This window comes from Lepidochelys olivacea (genome assembly GCF_965140295.1).
Source record: "Lepidochelys olivacea isolate rLepOli2 genome assembly, chromosome: 11".
Lineage (NCBI taxonomy): Eukaryota > Metazoa > Chordata > Testudines > Cheloniidae > Lepidochelys > Lepidochelys olivacea.
In genome coordinates, this window is record NC_140421.1 from 63,526,374 (window position 1) to 63,554,190 (window position 27,817).

Here is a 27,817-nt window from a genome sequence, read left to right on the forward strand (position 1 = left end):
ACCCTCGCCAGCAATATCCTGCCTTCTAATTTAGGAGGCGGCTGATGACTTTTTTTTTTTTTTGACCATTCCAATTAGCTCCCCCTCTGCTCCCCGCTACATTGGTAATTCAGCTCCATGCATTTAAGACTGGGCTAAAATCCCTGTTTCCCAAAGAAACAAACTGTCGTTGCGCTGATGTCTGCTATGTGATTAAGTGCAATTGAATGTGTTACGGTTGGATTACATCTGCAGCCAGCCCGACTCCATTTATTCCATTTAGATTCCACACCTCACTCCCACATTAGCTGCACGACTTTCCCCGACACCCAGCTCACCTTTTCCTTCCATATAAAGTTCATTGTCACACACGTATGCCTACCCACTGCTTGGCTTCCCCCATTTCAGTCTGTACAACCTCCATTTTAATTTCTCCATTTACTCCGTATTTCCCATTCCCTTCTGTTTTGTTCAGATTATACTGTCCCTTCCAAATTAAGTTCTCTTCTATACAGATAGTTGTTCATCCCTTTCCAAAGGCTGATGATTTCATAGTGAAAATCTTGCATCAAGCGTGCCATATAATAATCTCCTGAATCTTACATATGGTGCAGCAGAATAATAGGAGTTTGTATAGCACCTAGCATGTTGCGATCCTGATCCTGACAGGAAACCTCTAAATGTTACTGCTTATATAAACACACTATATAAGAAAAAGTCAGATCTAGTGAGTTGCTATCATTTTGTAGCATGCCTGGCTCCGTTTGGATCATCACACACTAAATAAAGCCAGCCAAGTGTCCGGTCAGCGTTACATACAAACGAAAAGGAATAAAAGTCTTCCCCCAACAGACATGGTTTTAATTTTCATGGAAAGGAGTGAATCCTTTTGATCCGGCATGTTGTCTTTATACACGAGTTGAGTGATCTTCCTTCTGCTTGGTCTGAACCCCATACTGAGAACTCTTTGTCTGTAAGCGCCATCCTGCCCTTTCTGCACAGAGCAGTAACTGGCAAATGGCTCTTGTATTACTCACAAGCGAGCTACCAGCCAAAGTAAAATATCTTGCAATCATTTCAGATCCCCTAGTTCAGCTACTGACTGAGCCAAGTGGCTAGTGGCCATTGGCACTGTCGGCCAAATTCACAATCAACAACAACATTATACCGACGACAGATCCAAGCAGGCTGCATGCGAAAACAAAGAACCAAGCGAGATGACTGCTTCTTGTCTATAATTTTGGGTGTTGGGGCTGGGAGGAGACAGCTTGAGCCGTGTACAATATATAGCCCAGAATTTCCCAAGCCACTCCCCTCTAACATTTACTGTCTCTGTGTTGGAGGCAGTTTGACTCTCTCCTTGTGTTAGCTTTGTTGTTTGGAGTGATCAGATTTAAGCTCCTGATCATACTACATATGCAGTCGTGGAAGGAGATCCTGTTACAATGCAGTGATCCTCAAACCATGCCCATGGCTTTCACACTGCTCTTAAAATGAAGTGAGGTGTCCCACCGCGACGGCACAACAGAACTGTGCTTTACAACTGTTCCTGGGGACAGCTGTGATGTAACTGAGTCCACCACTAGGGCTGTATCTGTAGCATAGGCAGGACATTCGTGGAGAAAGTTCCGCAGTTGGGTATTCTTCATGCTTTCAGAACCACCTCTGTCACTGGCCTTTCTCTGTGAAAGCCAAGTAGGACCTCTTCCGAAAGCCAAGAAATAATCTGTGATCTTATTCTGATATCTTTGTTTACACCTATTGGCACTTCAGTCCACAAGTAAACACACTGAAGCCAGTGGGATGATTTGTGGGCTAGGACCTCTATTCAGCACAGGTAAGGCTCTCCAGATTCAAGGCCATAGTGAGAAACACTTCTCCCCACCTATAAACTATAAAACATTTGAAATACAGATGGGCTGAGGCAATGATCTTGGTTGGCTACAGGTTTGGAGTTCAGGCTTAATGTTGAACCAGGTCGACGGCTTGTAGTTCAAAAGCATCAAAAACACGGTGGGCTGTTCTTGCAAGATTTTGATTCCAAACAGTGGAAATTTCACAAGATCAGTAACTTTTGCAAGTCCCCCAATCTTAGATATTGAAAATTTCATGAGGTCAGCCCTTTCTTGTGAAATGTGTCTCATTCTCTGCCAACCTGTGTGACATCTGAAGTGGATCCAGAAGATAGCTCACTTCTGGTTTTAGAGCAGAAGCTACAGTGGCTTTGGCTCTGGAGAGATCAGGGTTTCAAATCTGAAACACACATTAACATTGATGGTTCTGGTGGGGGCACTCTCTCCAGTGTAAACGTTTTGACTGATATATGTAGTCTGACAGTGGTGACAGGTGTCTGTCTTACTGCAAAGTATTCTCAAAATGGAGCCTAATGCCAGAGGTGGTAAAACATTTACCCCCCTGCTCAAGCGCACATTGATGGGGCTACTCCTTCATTGGCTGAATCACAAGTGAGGTTACTTGTGGCAACATGGCTCCCACCACTGGGAGCATTCAGAATGCCCATATTAATGATTAAAAAAAATCCATTTTTACATTACGATTTATGTTTTACACCATGTAACTTCTTAAATGCTACTGAGAGCAAGATGGATGCAGCTCTCAACAATCCACAGATATGTTTGATTTACTGCACTGGTCCAACGTGCTTCTTTTCACGTTGCAGGACCAACCTAGCGTCTAGGAATCCGCTTGTACAATACAATCGTGAATTAAATGTGCAGTTATCGTTAAGAGGCCACACATTTTCATGTAAAATTGAAGAAACTGATTACAGCAATCCCTCTGGAAACGAGAATAATCACATGATAAGATAGTGCTAATGGGAATTTATTGTCGCCTATCACATGTGAAGCTTAGAACAAAGCAGTGATACTAGTCGATTTCACAGTTATTATTGTCAATGAATATTGCAACCAAAAAGCTTCTAGGGACTATAAATAGATGACAGGGGATTGTGGGTTCTCAATCGCCAAATCTAAGCCAATTTGGTATGCTGCAAATAGCTTAGACCGTGAAACTCACACACCCCATTATTAAATATTCCCCAAAACAACCACCTAATCTCCCTCTTTACAGCCTAATCTCTTGTTCCCTTTTCCCCATACCCACACACAGCGCTCAGATTCACCAGTACATTCTGGCTCCTTTGCATCACTAGAGCAGCCAAACAGAGCCAGAATTTATGAGTGTATCCAGCCAGCTCTCTCTCTCTCTCTCTCTCTCTCTCTCTCTATATATATATATATATATATATTTCAGATTTAGAATACAATCTTTGGATTTTTTTTTGAAAGTTACCTACAATATTTTCCATTTCAACCAAATAAGACTTGACTGAAATTAAAATTTTACAAGGCACCTGTGGGAACGAGGCATCCAAATCCCATATTTCAGTAACAACCATTTGAATGGGAATTGGGCATCCCATTCCCTTAGGCAACCTGCACCGATTTTGCACCAGAACCCGGTAAGCAGATCTCAGCGACACATAAGACAACAACAGGTAAAGCATGAATTCCCCCTTCTCTTCAGACACAGATGCAGGCCTACAACATTTTTCCACCGCGGCCCCCATTTCATAGCTAGAGGCTTTGACTTTTGGGAAGAGAGGAAGGCTTTTAAAAAAGAGAAATAAAAGGAGACCGTAATGGCTAGGTGGCTAGGAGAACAAGGAGAGAGAGAGGCATCCTACACCAGTACCTGTGTGAGTCCTCTGATGAGCCTTTAAGTGGGAGCTCTTTGTATAAACCTTCCGGCACCCGTTAAACTGACAGCGATGAACCCTCTTCTTGTTTTCCGGGGATGCCTCGGCCCCTGCCCCTCCTTGCTCACCGTCATTCTGCCCACTCTTTATCGTGCCTGCTGTTGCCACCGCCGCCACTCCCACCTTGACTGAGCTGAGCGATGCCTTCTTGGCCACCAGTTTCAATGTCACCGTGCCGTCCACTGCGGAGAGAGTTTGTGGGGTTTTTACCAGATGGCGGCTGAGCTCAGGAGAGGAAGGGGGCGTTAATGAGGTCACTGCGTTGAGTTGGGCCTGGTTGACAGCAGCGTAACCCTCTATGGAAGAGCCGGTGGGCTGCAAGCTGAGGCACGTCGCAGACAGCAGTTTGTCTCGTGACAGGATAAGGTCCATGTTGGTGCTTTTGTCGCATGTACTCGTCTCCACTGGAAACAGGATGGGGTCCAGCCGTCGGATACTGTCCTCTGAGCCTGGAGGAGAGGAGGTGTGAAGGAAACAGTCCAAATCCTCGCCAAAGTTCTCTGAGATCTTCCTTGGCTCCGTCTGAAGATAACGTTCCAACTCAAGGCATGTCTGCAGGGGGGACGGGGAGGGAGGGAAAGAAACCATCATTAGAAACCCATCTCAGCATTAACCCTCAGCTGCGGCAGGAGGCTAGGCATGGTAATCTCTCTGTGTCCAGAACAGTTCGGAGATAACATTTATACACACCAAAGTGGTCATGCACAAAGACACGAGATAAACCTACTCCTGCGGTACAGACCAGCTTTGGAACTACGTTGTGATGCAATGCATGTAATAAACTGCAGAGCCATAGGAAGAGTGTCCAGTGCACTTTCTGATTGCCTCACCTGCACTCTGCCCACTAATCTGTCTCCACATGGAATTATTCTAACAAGCCAAACCTCTGAGCAGCTTCAGGTAGCCATCAGTTTTTAAAAAAGTAACATTTCCAGAGAATTGTTTAACCTTTCTTCACACAAATGTGGGATTTCACCCCCAAAATTACCCCAATCCAAAGCACTGCTCTAGCTACTTTAGGTCATTTTTAGAGGTTTTTCTGGCTCCCTGTACAGTGGAGCACACCTGGCTTTTACTTAAACAAGCACACACATCATTTACAAAAAGCTTGATTATGGTGGAGTTAAGGTGGCCACTGCACAAAACTTGCCATCACCTCTCTTTTACAAACTATGAGCATGGACATAATGCTGTGGTGCAAAGGCTTTCTCACCCTGAGGTCAGGAGGACCACCTGACTTAAAAGTGGCCAAATGAGGGCCAATAAAGCCTTTCAGCACATCATACCCTCAGGTATTCTTATTTTTACAGAAAATAGTTAGAAATAGTTTGGGAAGTTTTACAGAGTTTAATTAGTGCTATTTTTCACACTCCTCTACCTGAAAAGCCTGGCCCTGTTCGCATCTTGATTCTAAATCTACAAGAGTTGGCATGAGACAAATCATCTACCTAATTCATTTTTGAAACCTCTACAAATTATCCCTGAAAGAGCATGTTCATATCATAGAATCATAGAAGATTAGGATTGGAAGAGACCTCAGGAGGTCATCTAGTCCAACCCCCTGCTCAAAGCAGGACCAACACCAACTAAATCATCCCAGCCAGGGCTTTGTCAAGCCGGGCTTTAAAAACCTCTAAGGATGGAGATTCCACCACCTCCCTAGGTAACCCGTTCCAGTGCTTCACCACCCACCCAGTGAAACAGTGTTTCCTAATATCCAACCTAGACCTCTCACACTGCAACTTGAGACCATTGCTCCTTATTCTGTCATCTGCCACCAGCTGAGCTCCATTCTCTTTGGAACCCCCCTTCAGGTAGTTGAAGGCTGCTATCAAATCCCCCCTCACTCTTCTCTTCTGCAGACTAAACAAGCCCAGTTCCTCTCCTCTCCTCATAAATCATGTGCCCCAACCTCTTGATAATTTTTGTTGCCCTCTGCTGGACTCTCTCCAGTTTGTCCACATCCTTTCTTACCATAGATGGTAAGGTTGGGTTATTAGTGTGAGATTTTTCAAAGGAGTCTATGGGAGTTGGATGCCCAATTAAATCTAAGCCTGTAAATCCAATACCTTTCAACACCTGGGCCAGAAACAAAAGCCTCAAACCATCCGAAACAGGAAGAGAGGTGAGAGACTCTTGGCTTCACGGTATAAAGGTCTCATCAGCAGGGTTATAAAGAGCTCCCACTGATAGTTCTGGGAAGTGTCTGAGTTACTTTTAACCCATCATGGATCTAGGAATGGGTATTGCCTATTTCACATGTAATTTTGTGGGAGAAATGTCATGGCTAGGGAAAGGAGGAAATATTTTGCAGGCCATTCATTTTTTATTTGTTTTTAAATGGTAGCTGTTTGAAGCAGCTTAGAGGCCTGAAGCAGAAAGATGGAGCCATGGGCACAGTGCAGGTAAGGCATTCAAACTGCATAACAAATAGTAACGTGGCGCTGCAGTGTATCACATGGATATCATTTACATAACTGTGTGTTTTGTGTTACCTCTCTGTGCACAGGGCTGGAGCCAGGAGCTCGGCAGATCAAATCTTAGTTGGTTCTGACCTCTATCCCCCTAGTCTTTAACAGATCATTTCTTTCTCTGCCTCAGGTTTGCAGCCTATAAAATGGAGGTGTTACTTCCTTATCCACCACTTGGGGTGTTCTGAGCTACAGGGTTTGTAAAAGCACTTTGAAGAATGAAGTGCTAAGCACTAATTCTCCTGGGTTTGAACATGGTGTGGTCCACCACTAATAACAGAGGGCCAGGGTTTTCAGAAGTAACTAATGGGTGCCCAACTTGAGACACGGCAGAGAGGCCGAGCGCTCGGTCCTTTCTGCAAATTGGGACCCTTGTGTGAAGCTGGGCACCCAAAACCTGAGATACCCCAAAATCACTAGTTGCTTTGGAAAGTCTTGGCCTTACTCTGTATTTTGTACTGGCCGTGTACAGTAGGATAGGGGAAGGTTTGAGCCAGTACCTAACACTTTCCCTGCAGCCCCATCAGGGGCTTTGGCACAAGGCAGAACTTCCATTTTTTAAAATATGGGTTTGTAGCTCTCTTATTATTATTATTATTTATTTGTATTCTCATAGTGCCTATGAGCCTGGTCATGAACAAGAACCCCCTGGTGCTGGGCGCTGGTCCAAACAGTTTAGAGTCTAATGGTTCAAAATAACATCTTCCAAAGGAAATCTAATCCAATGCTGTCTTTACAGCCCTGTCTATATTGGGCAAGGTTTACAACAAAATATTCCAACTGGTTTTGGCACCAACAGGACCCTGGCATAATGAGGCTCTTGCAGCTGGATACATTTCTAGTCAACATCCCCATTTAGCTGAACCTGCCTTGAAGAAAGTCTAACAAAAAATGATTATAAAAAGGAGGCTGCCCTCCAGAGCCTTGCCCACGGTCAGGCTCCCACCAGTAGCCCTGATAGGAACTGCTTTGTAATTATGCTTAGTGTACACACAATCACTGAATCTGCAAATAAACAGAAATGCTGAGCCAGACACTCGGCTGACCCCAATCAGTGTAATTCCACTGCAGTCAATGGATGTGTACTAATCTACATGAGCCCAAGGATCTGGCCCCAATGCTGTCCTCTCATTGGGATGCTGACTCTAGTGACTGTTCAGATAGCAATCTTGTCAATTGTTTCATTGCTGACTGCAGAGGGGCCTGGCTAATCGTATGTGGAGCTTGAGTCACGCGCACACCATTTCTCTGAGCCGAGTCCTGGACCCTGAGTAAACATCTGATCCCATAGGTTTGCTCCAAAAAGAGCACATGCCCTTTTCACAGAGATGATTGTACTTCTATTGACTTTGGTTGCCACCCGGTATGATGGTAAGGGGGAAAGGTCAAAAGAAGAGGATAAAGCACAGTTATTCATAAAGCTCTCTCAGGCCTGGTCTATAGGAATTAGCACCAATCTAAGCAACTATTGCAGTTGGACCCATATAAATCATTTCATGCACCCATGCAAATCATTGCACCCATACAAAGGCTTTCCTTGTCTACACTGGTACAGATACCTTGGCTGCTGAAACTGGGGCGAATTCCCTGTGTAGACACAGGCTATTTCTACGTGTCTATTTATCTGCTTACGTGGCCTGCATTACACTAGTATGTGAGTGCCTCACAATCTTTAATGTATTTATCCTCACAACTATCCTCTTCTTTAGGGAAGCACTATTATCCCTATTTATCACATGGGTATCTGAGACACCGAGACCCCAAATGACTTGTTCAAAGTCACACCTGGGGGTCTGTGGTGCAGCAGGAGATTGAATCCAAATCTCCCAGGTCCCAGGCTACTGCTCTCACCTCAGAGCACCTCTCTCTGGAGATATTGGAAGGGTAACTCCTGGGATGCACTGGGGGTCTCGGTTTATATTGCCACTGGGGATGCTACATTCCACAAGGAACTGAAGAGACTGCAACCAGCAGCTGATCCCTTTATTTTTCAGTTAGCATTTGAAGTACAGTGGCCAGGAAGCACTGAAACCAGGCCCTCAGGTTTGATAATTTGCAAAATCCAAGAATAATGTTATGAAAGTTAATCTGGTACAAGACAGGTGCTAAGAACCTGAGACTTCTGTCATCTCTCTGTGATGTGTGGCTCCGCTGACAATCCTGTTTCAGGAGTCGAGAAATTGCTTATTTGTCTTCCCCTCCCCCCCTTCAGTTAGTTTCTTTGGAAGGGTTCCCATTTCCTGCTGCACAATGCAAATCAGCCCCTGGAACATCCGCCCATTTCATCCTCTGAGGTTTCTCTGCTTGTGGAGGAGAAGAGGAAGCTTGAAACTCCTGGAGTCAGCATTAAACACTTGGGCAAGTTGTAAGAGCGTCACATGTTGCTGTTGCCTAACTTCCCTGGCTACATGTGATTGTCGGAGATGCTTTTTGCTGCAGCCTTCCCCCTTTAAATGAATGCTGAGGATTTCTTTTGCGGGAAAGGCCCCAGTCTGTGGACATTCACTTACTCTTCCCCTCCCACTCACTGACAAATCATACAAGCCACAGCAGAAATGTGCACTACTAATGAGAGAGCATTGATCAGCTGCAAGATGAACAACTGTTTCTTGAACCAGTTACAGATCCCATGGATATTGCTGTTGTGGGCACCAGTAACAATTTTATAAGCCTGTCATTCACAGTCCTACTCTGCCACTTCTCTCAGCAAACTGAAACCCGAGGCAGCAAGAATCACAATTAGAATCTGCGGCACCGGACCACAAAAGCTACTGTCCCTGGGCTATTCGTGCATTTGCTAGACAAGAAGAAGGCAGGGCACCTTCAGAAAAGAGGAGGCCTGTTTTCTATTTAAACTAGGATCCTGGAACTGCAGGCAGTGGATCCAATATGGGATCCCAAATCTCTCCAGATGCATGATAACAGGTAGTGGGGGCAGATTTTCAAAAGGCACACATTGGAGTCAGGCACCCGGCTCCCATTGACTTTGAATGAGGTGGGCTCCTTTGAAAATCTCCCCCCTTAGGGAAAAAAGAAACAAGTTTGTCAGCAGCCCTGCTGCTTGTTTCATTTTGTCTTTCTCTTCCAGCTACCCACTGTCTCTTGGGAGAGACACAGAGATTCAGGGGTTAATAAATAAAAAGCTCTGGAGAGAGAGACAGAGCATAATCTTAGGTTCCAGCAAAGAGACACCGACAGAGACACAAGGCCATTAAATCCAATGACAAGTCACATGAAATTTCAATTGCGCTGACATTGGAAAGGCTGTGTCCTCTCTTCTCATTTCCCACAGAGGGAACAGAGAGGCACTGTCCCTTTAAGGCAGGATTACCCCCACCATGACAACAATAGTGGTCCTGACAGTTTTTCAGCTTCACCACCAATTTTCCATAAAGAGCAATTTCTCGGCGAGCCCTTTTCAGGCAAGGCCTGACGCTTCAGAAACCTGTAATTATTCTTGGCTCCCCACCCCCCGCCGTCTTTGCACCTGTGTCAGTTCAAGACACCAGCTGGTCATGTCTTGCCTTCTGCCTCTGAAATCCAAAACCAGCCAAAGGAGCCCATCTCCCCACAGAGGGAAAGAAAACAACCACAAGAAAAAGAAACAATATAATGGGCAGGAAAAGGGGGAACCCAACTCCTACCCTCATCCCTCCACCAAGGCAATAGGAAAAAAAACATTGAGCCAAGAAAGGCCTCCATCTAATCAGCATTAGAAACAAAGCCGTTAACAAAAAGGAAGGGGTATGACAAGAGAGAACTCCAGCACCCTCCTTCCTGTACCCCCAACCACAGTCCCATTTGCTGTTGCCTTTGCTAAGAGCTGGTACTTTGGTGCAGGAACAAAGTTTCTTTACCCCGCACGCCCTTTTCTGCTCAGGCTGAATACCTTACCTGACTTTCCTCTCTACCCCAAGTCACTAGAGGAGGCATGGCTCTGGCTGCTGCCCTCGCTTGTCGAATTGTTAAACAACAAGCCACTTTCCTTCACCCCCGCCCCCACAATGCATTGTTATTGTTCTTAATTGCTAGGTTCATGAAGTCCGGCCTCTGCCTTCAGCCTTGACCTGGAGGAACATAGTGGGATCGTCCAAGGGACTGAAGGGAGTCAGATGCCGAGCTCTGATCCTATCGACCAGTTTTCGAGGTAAGAGGGTACCTCTGTCTCCATGCCCACTGAGTCCTTGGCTGCCCTGCCGGCAAGTGCACCCGTTACTGTCATTTTTGTGGTGGTGGCTGGTGTGATGTTGACCCGTCCATTGAGAATTGGACTGACTACCAGACTCCTCTTCTGAAGAGCCATCAGAGGGCAGCTTTCATTCACTTCTGAGCTGGGCTGATTTTGAACCTTGGTTGGAGAGGATATAGGTCAGAGGTGGGCAAACTATGGCCCGTGGCCACGTCCAGCCCGCGGGACCCTCCTGCCCAGCCCCTGAGCTCCTGGCCCAGGAGGCTGCCCCCCGGCCCCTGCCCCGCAGCCTCAGCTCACTGCGCCACTGATGCAATGCTCTGGGCAACAGGGCTGCGAGCTCCTGGGGCAGCTGCAGAGCTGGGCCTGACCCGGTGCTCTGTGCTGCGCGGTGTGTGGCTGCCTCCAGCCGGGCGGCACGGCTGTAGCGTTACCAGTGCACCAGGCAGCGCGATGGGAGCAGGGGGGTTGGATAGAGGGCAGAGGAGTTCGGAGGTGGGCGGCGGGGGCGTGGATAGGGGTCGGGGCAGTCAGAGGGTGGGGAACGGGGGGGCTGAATGGGGCAGGGGTCCCCAGGGGGCAGTCAGGAAGGAGGGCGGGTTGGATGGGGCGGCGGGGGGCAGGCAGGGGTTCCAGGGGCGGTCAGGGAGAAGGGGTGGTTGGATGGGGAAGAGGTCCCGGAGGAGCAGACAGGAATGAGAGGAGGGGTTGGATGGGGCAGCGGTGGGGGAGGGGGTTCCAGGGGCGGTCAGGGGACAGGGAGCGGGACAGGGGGGTGGATGGGGCAGGAGTCCTGGGGGAGCCATCAGGGAACAGGGGGGTTGGATGGGAGATGAGAGGCGGGGGTGTGGGAGATAGGAGGCGGGGGCCAGGCGACGCCTGGCTGTTTGGGGAGGCACAGCCTCCCCTAACTGGCCCTCCATACAATTTCCGAAACCCGATGCGGCCCTCAGGCCAAAAAGTTTGCCCGCCCCTAATATAGGTGAAGTGTCCTCTCTTTGATGGTCAATCCCTTAGGATAAGCAGACTGTCTCTAAATGGCAAGAGTATGCTTTTATGGGGCAGAGGGGAATTCAGGTCCTGAATGAATAACTCAGTCCATAATCAAGGCCCATTGAGAGGTCTGTCTGGTGTACTTCAGGTTTCTGAAGTGCAGGAAGTCTACTGGACCTCAGCAGCCAACATCAGCAAGCATCTATATGATTTACAGCAATAAAGACTCTGAAGATTCCCGCTCAAAGAAGAAAATAGCTCACATCAGGTATGCAATAAGAACAGAGACCAGTGGTTGCCATCAGGGTGATTTTTCAGGCTAGGGATAAAAAGTGACCGAAGGCTTCAATCCACCTGCCCCAATGAACAAGGGATCGTTTTCTTTGCACCTTGCTTCACAGTTCAGCCAGCTCAAAGTAAGGATGATTTACGAGTGACAGACAGGATGTGATTGTACTAGGCTCCATACTCACGCAAGGAGCTGGCTAACAGAGGATGGCAATCTCGCGTGTGGCCATTTCCTAAAATACCTCAGCCCGATTTCTCCATTGAAATACAATTGCAAGGGAAGTACTTTCTGAACATCACATGCTAGGAACCCTCACGTTCCAGACAGAACCCTGCCTGCCCTCACACAGATGCCTACCAGTGCCAATTGGTTCCTTAAAATGTATCCTAAAATACTGTGTGGTCTATATAGCACCCAAGTTAATGCAGGTGTTGCATACTTTGGTATTCCATTTAAACGTGTAGGGCTAGATCCTCAGATGGTGTAAACCTATGCAGCTCCAGTTACTTCACTATACCATTTTACACCAGCAGAGGATCTGGTCTGTATTTTATGATTCTACCTAAAGCTGTATTAGCACTGATCCAATATCAATCCAGAAACATATGCTGCCTAGTTTATGTAGTGCCTTACCTCTGGCTCTCATTCAATACGGAACAATTATTATTTATTGAAACACATCAGTATACTCTGGCCTGTACAGCACAAAGCCAGAAAAGCCCTGGTGCTTGTCTCTGAGTTGGAACTTACATGAGATATTATGGGTGCCATTTTCACGAGTGCTCCATGCTGGCCTAACTCTGCTCCTGTTGAAGTTAAAGGGACTTTTACCCCTGACATCAATGAGAGCAGAGTAAGGTAAACTCAGAACACTGTCAAATCCCACCCTATTGCCCCAATAGCACTCTACGGGCTTGTCTACATGGGCAATTATCCAGAAGAGCTATTCTTGAAAAAATCCAGAAGAGCTATTCTTGATTGTGGACATCTTTATTCCACAATAAGAGCAACCACACCTGGAGTTAAATTATGAATAGTTAGACCACTTTAAGTTCACACCCTATCTTACTCCGGATTAACTTTCCATGCGTAGACACGACCTCCGTGACAACAGCGTATATCTCAGATAACACCAGTGAAGGCAATGGAGTTTCTCCACATTTACAGCTGGGTAACATATTAGAATTTGGCCCATATGTCTGAGCCCTCTAAGAAAGCAAGTTCAGTTCAGAAGCATCTAGCTTCTCTGTGGAATCTTCATAATACTTAAAAATGTCTGAGTTGTTTTGGGAGTGAGGGAGCCACAAGGGAGATGGGGTGGGTAAAGGTCAGTACTGGATTAACAAAAGCCCAAATACCTAGAAGGAATTTAGGACAGAAACTCAATAAGGGACCTACTCGCTCTGTTCAGCTGATTCTTCTGTTTTATTGACACTATATTTTATTACATCTTGATTTTGAATTTTTCTAGCAGACCATAGGCAGTTCTCTTATCTGGAATGTGCTAGTTACTTTTAAGTGCCATTTTACTGCACATATAATGGGACATCAAGCACTGAACCTGGAAGTTATCCAAAACCTAATTAATAAATTTGGTACTTGGATTAGGCTGTGACAGAAAATGAAAATGTTGAATGTGCTGTATCTGCAGGTCTGAACTTCAGACTCAGTTTACACTATTTACAAGGATTCTTCCTGTAGGGGAGTTTATTAGAGCACCTGCTCTAGTTAAGGTCAATTTCCAACTCCCCTTCTAATTCCTGTTTTTCAGTTGCATGTAAAAAAGGTGTCATCTATAAACTACTGCACAAGTCTCATGATTGCAAAGAAAGCCTGCAGAACGTGAAAACCGAGACATCTGCCTGAATCTGAAGACAGCCTGAAACAATCATTCGGAAACCTGTAAAATCCCCTGCAGTCTGATCACAACAGTGTAAAGTGCCCACATACACTAGTTCACTGCTGATCAGATTGGCAGTAGCATCGAGTTAATGTAGCTCTCTCATTTTGGGCCACAACGGTGGATATTGGAATGGAGTACAGTGGGGCAACCCGTGGGTGGAGTGGGGGATGAGGAATTCTAGGCAAAGCCCCCATCCCCAAAATGCAAAATCTCCCTCTGCTGCTGTCCAAAAGAGGGAGTTAAAAAGATGCCTCTCCTCCCTATTACCAAAAGGCATAACCACCTCCTGAATAATATAAGCCAACACCGGCGATCATGACTTCCTGGGTTCCAAAAGCCATCATCTGTCCCTCACCCAGCTGCCAAAACCTCAAGCTTTTCTTTTTGGCAGCTCCTATAGTGCAGTTCTTAATTATCAATGCAAAAATCTGCAGCCCATTGAAAGCGTAACATTTGAGAGGGCATAAAATAAATTTAATTTAATATTTTTAAGGTCAGGCTTGACAAAGCCCTGGCTGGGATGATTTAGTTGGGGACTGGTCCTGCTTTGAGCAGGAGGTTGGACTAGATGACTTCCTGAGGTCCCTTCCAACCCTAATATTCTAGGATTCTGTGATCAAAATAAGCTACCCACAGTGAATGACACTGATTCGATTGGACTGGGCTAGATGGCAACTAAGTCGGGGGGGAAAGGCAGTGCTGGATAATTCTGTGATCTCTGCTGCATCATTTAGATCTAATGTGTCACTCAGGATACAGGGTTTATTGCTCACAATAAATTCCTTTTGTGCTGAAAATTTTCCCTGCATGGTCTCCACCCCAAAGGTGAACTTTCAAGGAAATATGTTTGGCAAAAATAGCCACTGTGTAACTCAACTGCAAAAAACACATTTTTTTACTGATCTGTTCCCATCACAATTAAAATGCTATACTTTCCCCAGATGTTGCAAACAGAATTTTTGGCATCTATGAGAACATAAAGATGCTGAAACCAGAAACTTCAAACTTGGCTTGTTTTGAAGATCTCCTTGATACTTAAGGCAGTCAAGATAAATTTTAATAAAACCAGTTCTGCAGCTTTAATTAATGCACAGAGAGTCATCATTTTACACACTGACAATACAGTTTTTCTGTCTTCTGTGGCGACATAATTTCAGGATGTAGCCAAGGATATCCCAGATTCCAAGGATCCTAATAAACTCAAAGGACCAGATATTCTGCTGCCATAAGTTGGCAAAGTTCCACTGATTTCAATGGAGCTACACCAATTTGTACCAGGGGAGAATCTGGCCAATGAGTCCTAAACCCAGGATGCTCCAAGTGTCTCAATTAGAAACCAGTCAGAACCTAGATCCTACCAAATGCAGGCCATCCCAAATCAAGCCATATCAAAACCTGGTCATTGAGTTAACAATCTAACAAACCTTGTTCCAAATGGCTACACCAGTTTTGCTCATTAAAATATATATAACTTTGGGGCGTGACCAAGCTTAGAAGATGCTTTGGTTAAGGATGGCTGAATTCCAAAGGTATCTGGATAAACATCTTTGGATTAAAGAAATGGACAGACTCTACACAGAATAGAAAAGGAGTACTTGTGGCACCTTAGAGACTAACAAATTTATTTGAGCATAAGCTTTCGTGATGCAAGTGAGCTGTAGCTCACGAAAGCTCATGCTCAAATAAATTGGTTAGTCTCTAAGGTGCCACAAGTACTCCTTTTCTTTTTGCGGATACACACTAACACGGCTGCTACTCTGTAAACAGAATAGCCAAGGGTATTTTTGTTGATTTTTTTTTTTAAAGAAACCAAGAAAAATTCCATGCAAAACCAACCACGCAAAAAACAAACAAACAAAAAAAATACCAGTAATGTCAGTATAGCAAGCATTCAGAAGTAAAGAACTTCCAAAAGTTACACCTGAGCATTCAACCTTAATGCTATCCTTCTGCATAAGCCAGGAAAACCATCAAATAGCAGCATAGAAATATACAATACAAACAAGAGTTTCCTACACAAAGTTACATACCAGCACAACTGGGTAATATAGATTGCAGGTAGCTAGATAAGGATAATATAAGAGAGAGGAAATACAGTGTTAGACTTTTGATGAAGAATCCTCTTATTTGTGTAACAAACCAGAATGGTTCGGTGTCAGTGGAAGACATGGCCTTAAGCTGCAAAATTAGGCCTAGCTGCAAACTTCACCTACATTTGTTAATATTTAGATTTCAGTGTTGTTTCCTGTTTGGGCCCATCTCTCGTTTAGAGTTATAAATAGTCAGAAGAGACAGTTAGCTTCTAACAATTGCTCAATCCAGCTCCCACTGTACTCAATGGATCAGGTCCCAGGGAGCACAGTAAAAATGCCATAAGAAGTGGATTAAATAAAAACGGTGCTGATGGCTGAGAACTTTAAAAAGTAGAGCCATATTCCAGGTCCTGATTCCACAATAGGGTCTACCCACATGGTGCAAGTGGGGCAAGAACCCATGCTGGTGGATAGCTCTGGACTGGCTCACAGACTCAGAATGTACTATTTAGAGTTGGTTAATTAAAATCCATGAGTAGCTTAAATTTCCTCCCCATCAACTAACATACATATGCGAATTAAGATTTCACTCTGCACTGTATTCAAAATTGCGAACAGTCACACTCAAACCATAAACTAAAAACTCAAGAAGATGTTTGATGAATAAACTCAAAATATGAGGCGTAACTAAAGTTATTAATATGAATTATTTCCTCTGCTCTAGTTTTAAGGTGTATCAACAAGGAGCAGCATTAAGTTGAAATTCCTAACCCAAAGGCTTGATTTCTCAATCTTAACTTTGGGTTAACAGGAGCCGGAGCCCAATTAGGCCACTGGGTGGCACCTGGAGGGGTGTGGGGCACAATTGGTGATCAAACCCTGCTGGGGCTTCAGGAAGGCAGGAGCAGAGGGCAGTGGAAAGAAAGGCAAGGGAGGAGGCCCAGGGGAAAGGTAACTAAAGGCTGATAGAAGTCTGAAACTAGGAGCAGTGAAGCCTGGGACTAGAGGTGGATTGTCCTGAGCCACTGGACTGGAGTTTGAGGGGCTGTAGAGGGAGAGGGAAGAACTTTACAGTCCCTCTCTGGGCACGAGAAAATGGAGCTGTCTGGAAGACACAGACTGGAGTAAGCGCCTCTGGCTGATCCTGCTGCAAGGGTAGGAACTGGACCCCTGAGGAGTATCCTAGAAGATGCTGCTTCTTACCAAGCACCCAGGAAGGGACTGAGGGGAAAGGCCTAAGGAAAGACGCACGGTAGGAAGGAGTCCAGGGAGGCAGCGGCAAGGTGTCTAACGGTGTGGAACTTGGCTGCTTTCTTAGCATCCCTGGACTGGAACCAAGAAGGTGGGCCTGGGTTCCCTCACCAGCCACAGGGAAGGCAGTATGAAGCCCCCTGATGTAAGGGGGACAATTCAGAGCCTGGAGAGAGAGGGGTGTAAGGACTGCTGCACCCAGAGTCAGGGGCCGGAGACCTGACACGAGGTCTTGTGGAGTTGTTTGGACTTTCTGTTACCATGAAAGAGTGTGGAACTAAAATGTGACCCGACTGGAGGGCTGAGTCGCAAGATGAGGCAACCTACCGCAGGATGGCATTACTGTCAGCAGGGGACTGTACAGCAGACAGAGCTGCTACATCAACTTAGCCACTAGGTGAGTCCTCTCTTCCTACAATGCCCATTCACTGTTAAATCTTTCGGCTCAAAAAATTGTTCACTTCTATATTATTTTTGGCTGCTGAGAGGAAGAGGTGGTGGGACCTGCCTGGGAAACAGGAAGCAGGGGTAAGGAGAGGAATGTGTTGTGGAACACAGTCAGGACAAATAGAATGAAGAGCATTTATACCATTTCTAAATCATAACAAACACATGGGAGCCAAACTATGACCCCAGTTACACTAAGATCAATGGTCTGAATTCAGCTTAGAGATTCAAACAGCCCAACAACTCTTAGATCAAAATCAATAAAAAAGCTAATGATTTGCCTTTTTTTGGTTTTATCTATTGGGTAATTTGTGGTGGTAATTTTTTTTAAAGCCATTAGCTATCTCACAAATGCAAGACAATGTGTATTCCATGGGGATAAAACACAAATCTCAGTGCAGAAAAAGCAGATTACAGTTTCAAGCTTCCAACTTGTTTACACTGAGCAAAAAAATCAGATTTTGTTTTTTTAAAGGATGGAAAAGGTAGCCAGATCCTTAGCTGGTGTAACTGGGCAACACCCCACTGCCTCCAGTTGCTCCCACCTACACCAGCTAAGCATGATGGCCTCTAGTCATTCCAAACCAGATCCTGCCTTTGGTTAGACACATAAAGAGTCACTGTGGTTGGGTGGATCTAAGTGAAGGCAGAACTTGGCATGTCCTGTAAAAGAACAAATTATTCTATTTGATGATGAATCTCCCATATTTTACTAATGCCAGTGTTACCAAAAAGGGAAAACAGGAAATACATAAAAGCAGCCACACACTGGTTTTGAATGTTATGGCTCCCTTCTACCCCCCAACCTCCCTCCCTCCCCTGCAACAACTACAGACACAGGGACCAGATTTCACGAGGTGACCTGCACATCCACGTCATCCACTGTCACTTGCCAGTCATAGATTTCATCACCTGTGCGTGGCCACCGTCTAACTGATTCTTCCTTCTCTCTTTGTATGGCAATTGATGCTAGTTGTTGTACGGGTTTGTTTTTCAAGTAGTTCTCTTTTAAAACTGCTTTATAAAGAATTTGCTCCCGAGTTCCAGCCCTCTGTGAATTGAGCCCAATTATTAAATCCTGGCGGTAGTGCACCCACAATGCAGGACTGGCCTGCCAAGCATTTAACTAGGGATTGCTTAATTCTCAGTTGTGCCTCATCGCTATTCTGTTAATGTACTGTCTAGCAGACACTGCAGCCAGTGGCTAAAGCATGGGACTTGGAGTCAGGAGACCCATGTTCCATTTGCCAGCTCCGCCACTCGTTTTCTGGATGACTTTGAACAAGCCACTTCAGCAACCTGGGCCATATCATCAGCGGATGTAAATTACTGCAGCTCCATATGCTATTGGTGAAATGGGCCTGTGGGGCCTTACCCACGTTTATAAAGCATTTTGAGATCTACCAATGAGCGAGTGCTGTTTAAGTGAAACATGAATAGCGACAGTCAGTAAAAACAGAACCTAGAAGGGATGCAACGTCTTGTTGCTGGAAGCCAGCACTTCCTGGTGCCCATGTTGCATACCCTCCTGTAGTTAAGTCAAGACATCTTGATGTGCTGGGGCTTTGTTAGGTCATGTCATTGTGATAAGCCTATTATTACGTGCCTGCCCCAGGAACGCTCCCCGCTTTCTCTGCCCCTATAAGAAATACAGTAAGAGAGGCAGCAGACTAGCGCACGGAGTCCTTGGGTTTATTGGAAGCAGGATACCTAGGAGAGAGACCAGGGAAAGGAAGGCCGGGTGGTGGCGTATCCAGGATGAAAGGAGCTCTGACACTAAGATTTTAGAGATTTCTCTCCTAATGAGCACAGCCAAGTCAATGGGGGGGACGGGGACTGTCTGTCTGTCTGTCTCCAAGTCAGAAGCTTTTTTTCCCCCGCGTTTTCATGACACCCCCCCCCCCGCCCCAAAGTCAGGCTCTGTTCTATCTCTCTGATCTTATTTGCCACCTCCTCCCCCTCCCCACTGGCCGCTCCCATCATGAATCTTCCCTTGTAGGAATGACCATTTCTCAAATGCTGCCCTACTGGAAGAAGTACGTCTAGGTGAGGGTCACTGCATCTCTTAAACCCTGCCACCTTTGCTTGTTCTTATGCTTATTGCGGAATATCCCTGCAAAATATATTACAAAACGACACAGCCACGCACAATAGTGCCTTTCATCCCAAAGGATCCCAGAATACGTCACAAAACACCACCCTCTGAAAACAGAAATGCAGCCGCAGCCCCTGGATAGCACGGAGACAGTGTGGGGAGGAGGGTCTGGCCAAAGGCAAATCTCAACTCTTACATCAGTATCACAGGCTCTTTAATGTCCATGCAGAGCACAAAGATTCTCTGTCACTCAGGTCCCTGAGAAACCTGCTCCCAGCGAACGGCCTGGAACTCAGTGTCTCTCTTTCGGAGACAAAAGGCTGAGCTGATGCTGCTGGAATTTGAACATGTTGCTCTTGGGAATCCAAAATCTTGCAGCCTGCTGCTTAGGCAATTAAATCTTCCCCTCTGACACTGAATTCATTTTTTATATGCAGGAGCATCGTTGCTAACCGTTGACCCTGTGCAGATGGGGATGGCTGCCTTGTTCTACCGTCCACGGGTGCTCCCTCACCACCCCCCAGAAAGCAAGCAAAGGCAACCCACTTCCCTTACTTATGATCAAGGGAAAGAGGGAGAGTGTGTTGTATATGTGATATTAACATATACATACATCATACTCTGTATAGTTCTAGTCCTTCCAATTGTTGTAAACTTCCTATCTAAATTCTGCATTTCCCCTAGTTTTCCATGTACCTCTGTTTATTTCTCCGCTACACAAAGCTGGCTTTTCCCTCTTTTAGTTTTGCTTACCCCTCCCCTCTTTATCTTTCTGAGACAGGGCCGAAGCCCCTGATGTAATTGTGAGAAGGAATATCTGCAAATTGTGTTTTCTTATTACAAGGGGAAGAGTGGAAGTGTATTCTCTCTCTCTCTCTCTCTCTCTCTAAGCAGATCTAGTCTATAGTTTGGGGTAGGGGGACCTCTTTGGCAAGGTATATTTCTCTGACACTCTGTTTATCACCAGTACTGCCCAGTTAAAGCCATTTTTAATAGCCCCCAAAGTGGACTCTGTTGTCATCACAAACATTTTCAGACTCCTGGTAGCACGCTCTTGTACAGCCCCGCTAAACACAAACATCATTTTCCCCAAGTACAAATTACAGCTTTCAAGAGCTGCAATTTTATTTTGGATATAAACATACGAAAGTTACCTTGACTCCAGCAGACGCATAGCACAGAGACCACAGGACAAGCACCTATCCTTGGCATGTAAAATTTCTGGAAGCCCTTAATACTTTAATATTACCTGGGCCCAGCTTCCAAAAACACTATGACAATGTCAGAGTACTATGGAAGAATTAAAGTTCTTAAATATTCCCCTACCCAAATAGGAATGAAGTAACCAAATTAGGCACAGGAGGTGTGGGAAGCCCCAGAATTGCAAATAAAATAAATGCATTTTAAAATGAAAGGCCCAAGATCAGAGTTCACAGGTTCCTCTAGCTATCATTGTCCTATGTGCTCGAGCCAAGATTTTCAAGAGAGATGAGTGACTCTGGGTGCCCAACCTGAGACCCCTTCGAAGGGCAGTTTCTTTAAGGTGTCTCCAGTTGAGCATCCAAATACAGAGCCTCCCACTGTCCCCTGTCACTGTTGAAAATCTTGGCTTCCTGCTGATCCATCTATTTCATCCATGTAGGGCGTCCATCATAATTATTTATTTGTATTGCCGTTCCCAGTCAGTGACCAGGACCCCATTGTGCTAGGTGCTGTACAAACACAGAACAAAACGAGAGCTTACGATCTGAGCACCAGGACTGATAGGTACAGATCCACGTAAGAGGCAGTGCAGAAACTCGAGGCCTGGTCTACACTAGGGGCAGGGATCGATCTAAGTTACGCAACTTCAGCTACGTGAATAACGTAGCTGAAGTCAACGTACTGAGATCTACTTACCGCGGTGTCGTCACTGCAGTAGGTCGACCACTGACGCTCCCCCGTCGACTCCGCCTACACTTCTCGCTCAGTGGAGTACCAGAGTCGACGGGAGAGCACTCGGTGGTCGATTTATCGCGTCTAGACTAGACGTGATCAATCGATTCCCCACTGGATCGATCGCTGCCCGTCCATCCAGCGCATATTGTAGACATACCCTCAGAGGGTGCTATGAGGACCGCAGCTCCTACACTCAGGAGAACACAGGGGCTGTAATTGTGCCCAGCCCCGTCAACGGAGGCATCCAAAGGAGGTGAGATTTCCTTGCGTCTTCCTCATGTCGCCCCCTGGTCAGTGTGTGTTACATGTCCCCTTTGTGCCTGATCCACAGAGGATGAGAGTCTGGCTCTCTAGCTCAATCTGTAGCGGCTCGTACTTCCTGCTCTCGAGGTACCAGTTCAAGCCATGGTAGCTGTCACGCACAAGAGCCAGGCACAAGCAATCCCTAACTCATGGCAGGGAACAGCAATGAATTTAGCCTGAATCCGCACAGAATCCAGTAGGAGTCGGAGCACGAAATCCTGGACCCACTGAGTCCATAGGAGTTTTGCCAGTGATAGTAGTGGGCCAGGATTTCACCCAGAGAGTGTCAACATGAATGTCCCTGTACATAGGGGAAATCGCTTAGTTGCAGCTTCTGCAAGCTGTTAGATTGGCTATGGCACAGCTGAAAGCTCATATTAAGGGCAGGAGGCACAAACCAGACCATAGGCCTAGTTAGGCCTGCAACTAGCTTGCCTTGCTCCATTTATCTCTGCTCTTCTAAGGTAAGAGATGCCACAGTTGCCACTAGACTCATAACCTTGCCTACTTCATATAACGGGGGCCAGAAATAAATATCTGTCACTATCCAGCCCTCCCGTGTGTCACAAGAGACTTCACATCTGTTCTCAGGCTCCCTGAGGCAGCACGTTAAAAGTGGCAGCAATAATTTACAACACTGTCTCTCTGTAGACATCAAGGACCTTCCAAGGTGGAACAATTGTAATTATCCCTATTTTACAGATGGGTAAAGTGAGACATGGATGGTTTGGAATGAGTCTAATTTTGGGTGCCTCTAGTTTTAGATGGCTAACTTGGGGCACCCAGAAGAGCTTGATTTTTCACAAGTAAGGAGCACCTGCACCTTAACTCCAACTGGAATGGTGGATGCTCAGCACCTACGAAAGTCAGGGTCCAAGTCCCTCAAGTTGGGTGCCCATCTTAAACATTGCCTTAAGTGACTTTCCTAAGACCAAATGGGGATACCAGAGAACAGAACCCAGGTCTCCCACCTCCTTATCCACTGTTCTACTCACGGGACTTTCCCACTAGGGGGTGGTTGGGTCTGGAAACTACCACACAAAGGTCAGATTTTCTTATAAAATATTTCCATGAACCCTGCTTCACTGATATATTTAGCAGAGAATGTGGGAGCCACAGAAAGCCTTGGAGTTGCACTGTGAGGCAAACAGCATCATGATGTACTTAGCTAAGGCAAACCCCAGAAATATATAATCATTAATAATGAGCAGGGGACAAATACATTCCCTGGCTAGGAAGTTATGTATCTTTTTCGGGAAGGAAACAGGTAGCCTGGGGGAGGATTTTGGCCAAAGAGTAGGAGAGAAAACATCTGCTCGTATGAGAAGAGCTGTGGAATCCGCAATGTGCATGTGGAGTGCATCACCTTCATTTTTAATGTCTCAGCCATACTTTCCCGTCCCTTCCACCCCCGCCCCTCACTTCATCTGCCAAAGCAGCATCAAGAGTTGTCTCGTGCCAGCCTCCCCTTACAAAATCATCCATTCCTGGAAGCAAGATCCTGGCTGGAGACGAAAATCTGCGATAAAGCTATTTTTATGTGAGTGTTAAGAACTTTAATTCTCATGTCATTTTTCCTCATAAATACCCCCTCAAGGTGACTGCGTTCTCCAGAGACCACTCAAAATGTACTGCAAGTAAAACCGGCGATTGGCAATTTGTCATATGGAAAAATAAAAGCCACATTTGGTTTCTCCATACACTTAAAATTACCGCTTACGCTGTCTGAGGCAGACCAAGCTGCTTAACAAGGTCATGAATAGCAGCCTGGGGAGAGGAGGGAAAACCCCACCCTGGATATGTTTTTCTTGCACTCTGCTTTTCTGACTGCTTAGAAAGGGAGCAAAACAACAAAGAGGAAACCTCTCCTGTTCCCGTAACTCGGTGTTTATCCACATTCCAGCAGCCGACAGTGCTCACTAACAGGCTCCTTGAGGAGCTTCTCAAGGGCACAGAATCAGAGCTGGTTTTAAAGCGGTCCTCAAGTTGAGACCTGGCCAATTCAAGTGGGAGCAGCCTCAGGAGTTACCTGAAAGTGTGGATGAGACGGCCGACGGACAATGGGGCACCCCCACCCTATTAAAAAATAAAAGCTCAAAATGCCCTTTTGCCAAGAAAAGGCTAAAAAATGCATTTGAGGAAGCACAGGGCTAAGACTAAAAACAATTCCTCCCCCCCTCCCCCCCCGGCCACAGTCCCCAGTGGCAGTGGAGCCTGACTCAATCAATACAGCAGCAACATTAACACTGCAATACTAGGAGAGAGGACAGGAGTGCTTGCTGGTGCTGAACCTGGGAAGAGGGGAAGAAAATTACTATGGCTGTTCTCCAAGGAAAAAGCATTTTTAAATTGTTAGGTTTTTCATAATGACAACATTTCCCTCCCCTCCTCCATACACAAGCTCCTTTTTGAGAGAGCCCAATTTGGCAATACTGCTAAGCTCCAAGGGTTCAGAAATCTTGAGTCAGGTCCACCAAATATCACAACACGGGCTTAAAAATCACCAGAGCTTTAAAAATTATATTGTTGTCAGAGAGACAAGCTGGGAGAGGTAACATCTTGTATTGGACCAACTTCTGTTGGGGGAAGAGACAAGCTTTTGAGCTACACAGAACTCTTCAGGTCTGGGAAATGTAGTCATGTCAGGGATGGTCTAGATAATACTTAGTTCTGCCATGAGTGCAGGGGACTGGACTAGACAACCTCTCAAGGTCCCTTCCAGTCCTATGATTCTACAATTTTAATCAGTGTCTCACAGCTAAATACAAGGTGGAACAGACTATTTAGCAAAAGACCATTCAAGGAGGAATGGGCAGTTAACACTTCTGCAGCTGTAGGACAAAAAAAGTGGGGGTGGGGGGGAGATTAGTGGGATACATATTGGTGTAATAAGCCATAAATCCAGTGTCTTTGAGTCCCTGGTTTTGAATGTCAAGCAAAATTATGAATTTAAGTGCCCAGGCTCATACCTGAAGGTGGTTTGCAGGTTTCCTTTGAGGACAAGGGCTGAGAGGTCAGATATAGAGTGACCGCTTTGTGAAAAGTGTTTACCCATGGGTGACGTGGTGTTCTTGTCTTTTTATTATTCTGTGTGGAGTGATTGTCTGTCACTCGCATAGCTGTTGTTTGGGCATTTAGAGCATTGGATGAGGTATACCATATATGACAGGCAGGTTTAGGACCCAGGGATATTGAAAGGTGTGCTGGGGAGAGGGTATTGATCATTGTAATGGTGAAGATATGTCTGCAGGTTTTGCATGTTATGGCACAGGCTGGTGCTGCTTTGACTTGGTGTGTCTTGGTCAGTGGGGAGCTTGCATCTGAGCATGAATGGGTGGGGGGGGTTGTTTTAAAGCCGGAGAGGGAAAGATATCTTTCAGGATGTGGCCCCCATTGAATATTGGTTGTAAATGTTTAACGATACCCTGTATGCGTTCCAGAGTGGGGGGGAGGTGGCAACTAGAGGTGTGCAGTCTGAGGTTTTTTTCCTGTATTGAGGCAGGTTCTCTCGGTGTATGTGGGAACGAACACAGCTATCACAACACTGTAAATAATAACATTGTGGGTTTTTTTAATTTGCCTTCTGAGGCTTGGGGGACCATGTTTTTAAGTGGTGCGTTTGTTTTTTTTTTGCAACCATGACAGCCAAGAACTTACACATTTCCTCCACACCTACAAAAAGTAAGACTGAGAGTCTTGAGGAATCACATGATTCCAGGAGCTGAGGCTTTACGACATACCAAATATCACTAGACTCACAATAAGATCATGACAGTTGGCAACAACTCCCATTATTCTGGAGGGCTTGGGTCAAATGCAACGGGGATTATTATCAGCAGTAAACATATTACGGTAGCGCTCAAATAGTGCCAATCTGGATTGTAGTGGGCACTGCACAAAGATAAACGACAAGCCCTGTCCGAGAGGGTTTACAGCCTAAAAGACACAAAACAGCTGATGGTGACATCATACAAGCAAATGAATATGTTGGAAAAACGGCACAGCTTTGTATGTTACATGTCTTGTTGTTGTTTTTACACTTCATAACTGCAGGTAGGGAGAGGAATGGAGAAATTAGTAAGAGTATGGCAAGGGAAGAGAGACAATCCCTCATAATCAGCAGTAGACATAAAGGTTTTGTAGGCTTTAGGGCCCTGGCAAGTCTCTAAAGGAGGATAAGGAAGTGGCTGTACAGATTATACCAGGGAATTGCCCTCCTCTTGTGCCTCCCCTAGACACAAGGGTCAGTGTAGGAGGAAGCTGACTGGTGGGTGGTGAGTAGTGGGACCGCTGGTGGAGTGAAGGTAGGGGTCAGGGTCATGGTGAATTATCAGATCAGCAAGGTGTGAAGAGGCTTAAAGACAAAACCAGGGAAGTATTTCATCTGCTGCTGGAAGGAGGCCTCACGCCAGATGTCAGAAATCGCTAGCTATGCACCAGCCCTCCTTGCTTCAGACTCACTTGGATAAAAACTACAAGGGGGCTGTGATATTCATTTGCCTCCTATAGGGAACTGGTTCTTACCGGAGACCCCTCCCCAGAGAAGACTTTCAAAACCCAAACGAGAAAGTAAAAAGTCTAGCTACTGTGTGCACACATACATGCCTAGTCCTGCCTCTATGCAACACGTTCATTAAGCACCTTTTACCAGACCCACATGGTACTCTCATGCAGCTGCTGGGACATGGTTACTCCAGCGATGGGGGCTTCAGAAGTGTCTAGACAGACAAAAATTAAACCAGTTATACGAAGCTGCCCACAGTTTATAAATTAGGGCCGGATCCTTAGCTGGTGTGAATCAGCAGAGCTCCACTGAAGTCAATGAAGCTATGTTGATTTCTGCTGCCTGGGGATCTGGCCCATAACCTACTGCCAAAACTGCAGCCACAATTTCAGCCGCTAGCCCACGCTTCAGGAACTAAATTGCCAAGAATGACCATTACAAAAATAATTTAATTACAACTGGGAGTCAGGAGACTGTGATCTATTCCCAGCTGTATCACTGACTCACTGTGTGACAACAGGACATAGAGGTTCATGACTTGCCCCAGTGTCCCCACCTGTAAAATGGGCATAATGAAGCTTTCCCAGTGCTTTGAGAACAGTGAATGAAAAACATGATGCGAATGCTAAGCATGATCTCTAGATTAGACAAGAATGCCTGGCATCTGAATGCGATCAAACCTGGGCACTAGAGGAGCCATTTCCAAAAGCACGTTCAGTGGGGGAAGGGAATCTCTACTGAGACAGCTGTCACTGGTCCTGGAAAATTTGATTCCAGAACTGACAGCAAGAGCATTCCAGCCAAGCTTGATTTGCAAGATTACAGGGTAAAAGGCATAGGTGCTGGAACTACGGGTGCTGTCGCATCCCCTGGCTTGAAGTGGTTTCCGTTTTAGACAGGGTTTCCACTTTGGTTCAATGGCTCTTAGCACCCTGCCTATAAAAACTGTTCCAGCACCCCGTGTGCTCTCTGTGGTAAGCGGGTACCAGATTGTCACGAGGCGATCACATGATTTCATTGCTTTGCATTCTTGAACCAAACCATAAATTTAATGGAACAGCGATGATGAAATTCTGCTTTGCTACAGGTCTTTAACTGCTGTAAACTGAGCTATGTATCCAGGCCAGCGTGCATCTTAACTTTCAACCACAATTATGTTCTTTGCATTTTACCTTTGGATCTGGCCTTTCTTAGTACAGTAGTTACTGACTGGCTGGATTATTGGACCTATAGCATCTCCTTGGGTCTTCATCTCTCCCAGTCAGTAGTTAAATAGTAAGAAATACCCAATATGCGGACCAGGGCAGTCATGCCAATCAGTTATGAGGATGACACACGCTCCCTCTGTGTTTAAGCCACTTGTTTGGCATCCTTAGTGCTAACAAAATCATTTTGCATTATTGTTTGCACGATGGTCCTGGTCTATAGGAACGGTAGCTTTGACTGTTAGGTAATTCCTACACATGGCATGTCTTTCACGAATTGTATTCACAGAATCCCTGTGCCTGGCACAGATAAAAATCCAGTGTAGATGCTCTGCATGATTACAAGATCATTCCCTGAAAGAGCTTTCTGTTAAATTAACATCTCAAGTATAAGTATTTCACATTAGACCTGCATTAATTTTCCCTCATCACCAGG

At 45.7% G+C, this 27,817-nt stretch overlaps 1 protein-coding gene and 1 long non-coding RNA gene across 3 annotated transcripts in view; one reads left to right on the top strand and one right to left on the bottom strand.

Annotated features, from left to right (window-relative positions):
- The window catches only part of KLF7 (KLF transcription factor 7), a 66,877-nt gene that overhangs the window by 20,689 nt on the left and 18,371 nt on the right, over window positions 1-27,817 (bottom strand). The window contains exon 2 of one of the 2 annotated variants that reach the window (XM_084643810.1): window positions 3,884-4,312. In XM_084643810.1, coding sequence (XP_084499936.1) covers window positions 3,884-4,312 — 429 coding nt within the window. Of the gene's footprint in view, window positions 1-3,696; window positions 4,313-27,817 lie in introns of both variants that reach the window. The other variant, XM_084643809.1, reaches the window with a different exon arrangement.
- On the top strand, window positions 10,270-14,016 carry LOC311528071. The gene is made up of 3 exons (XR_014713505.1): window positions 10,270-10,378; window positions 11,562-11,681; window positions 13,474-14,016. It is a non-coding gene; the product is annotated as an uncharacterized lncRNA (long non-coding RNA).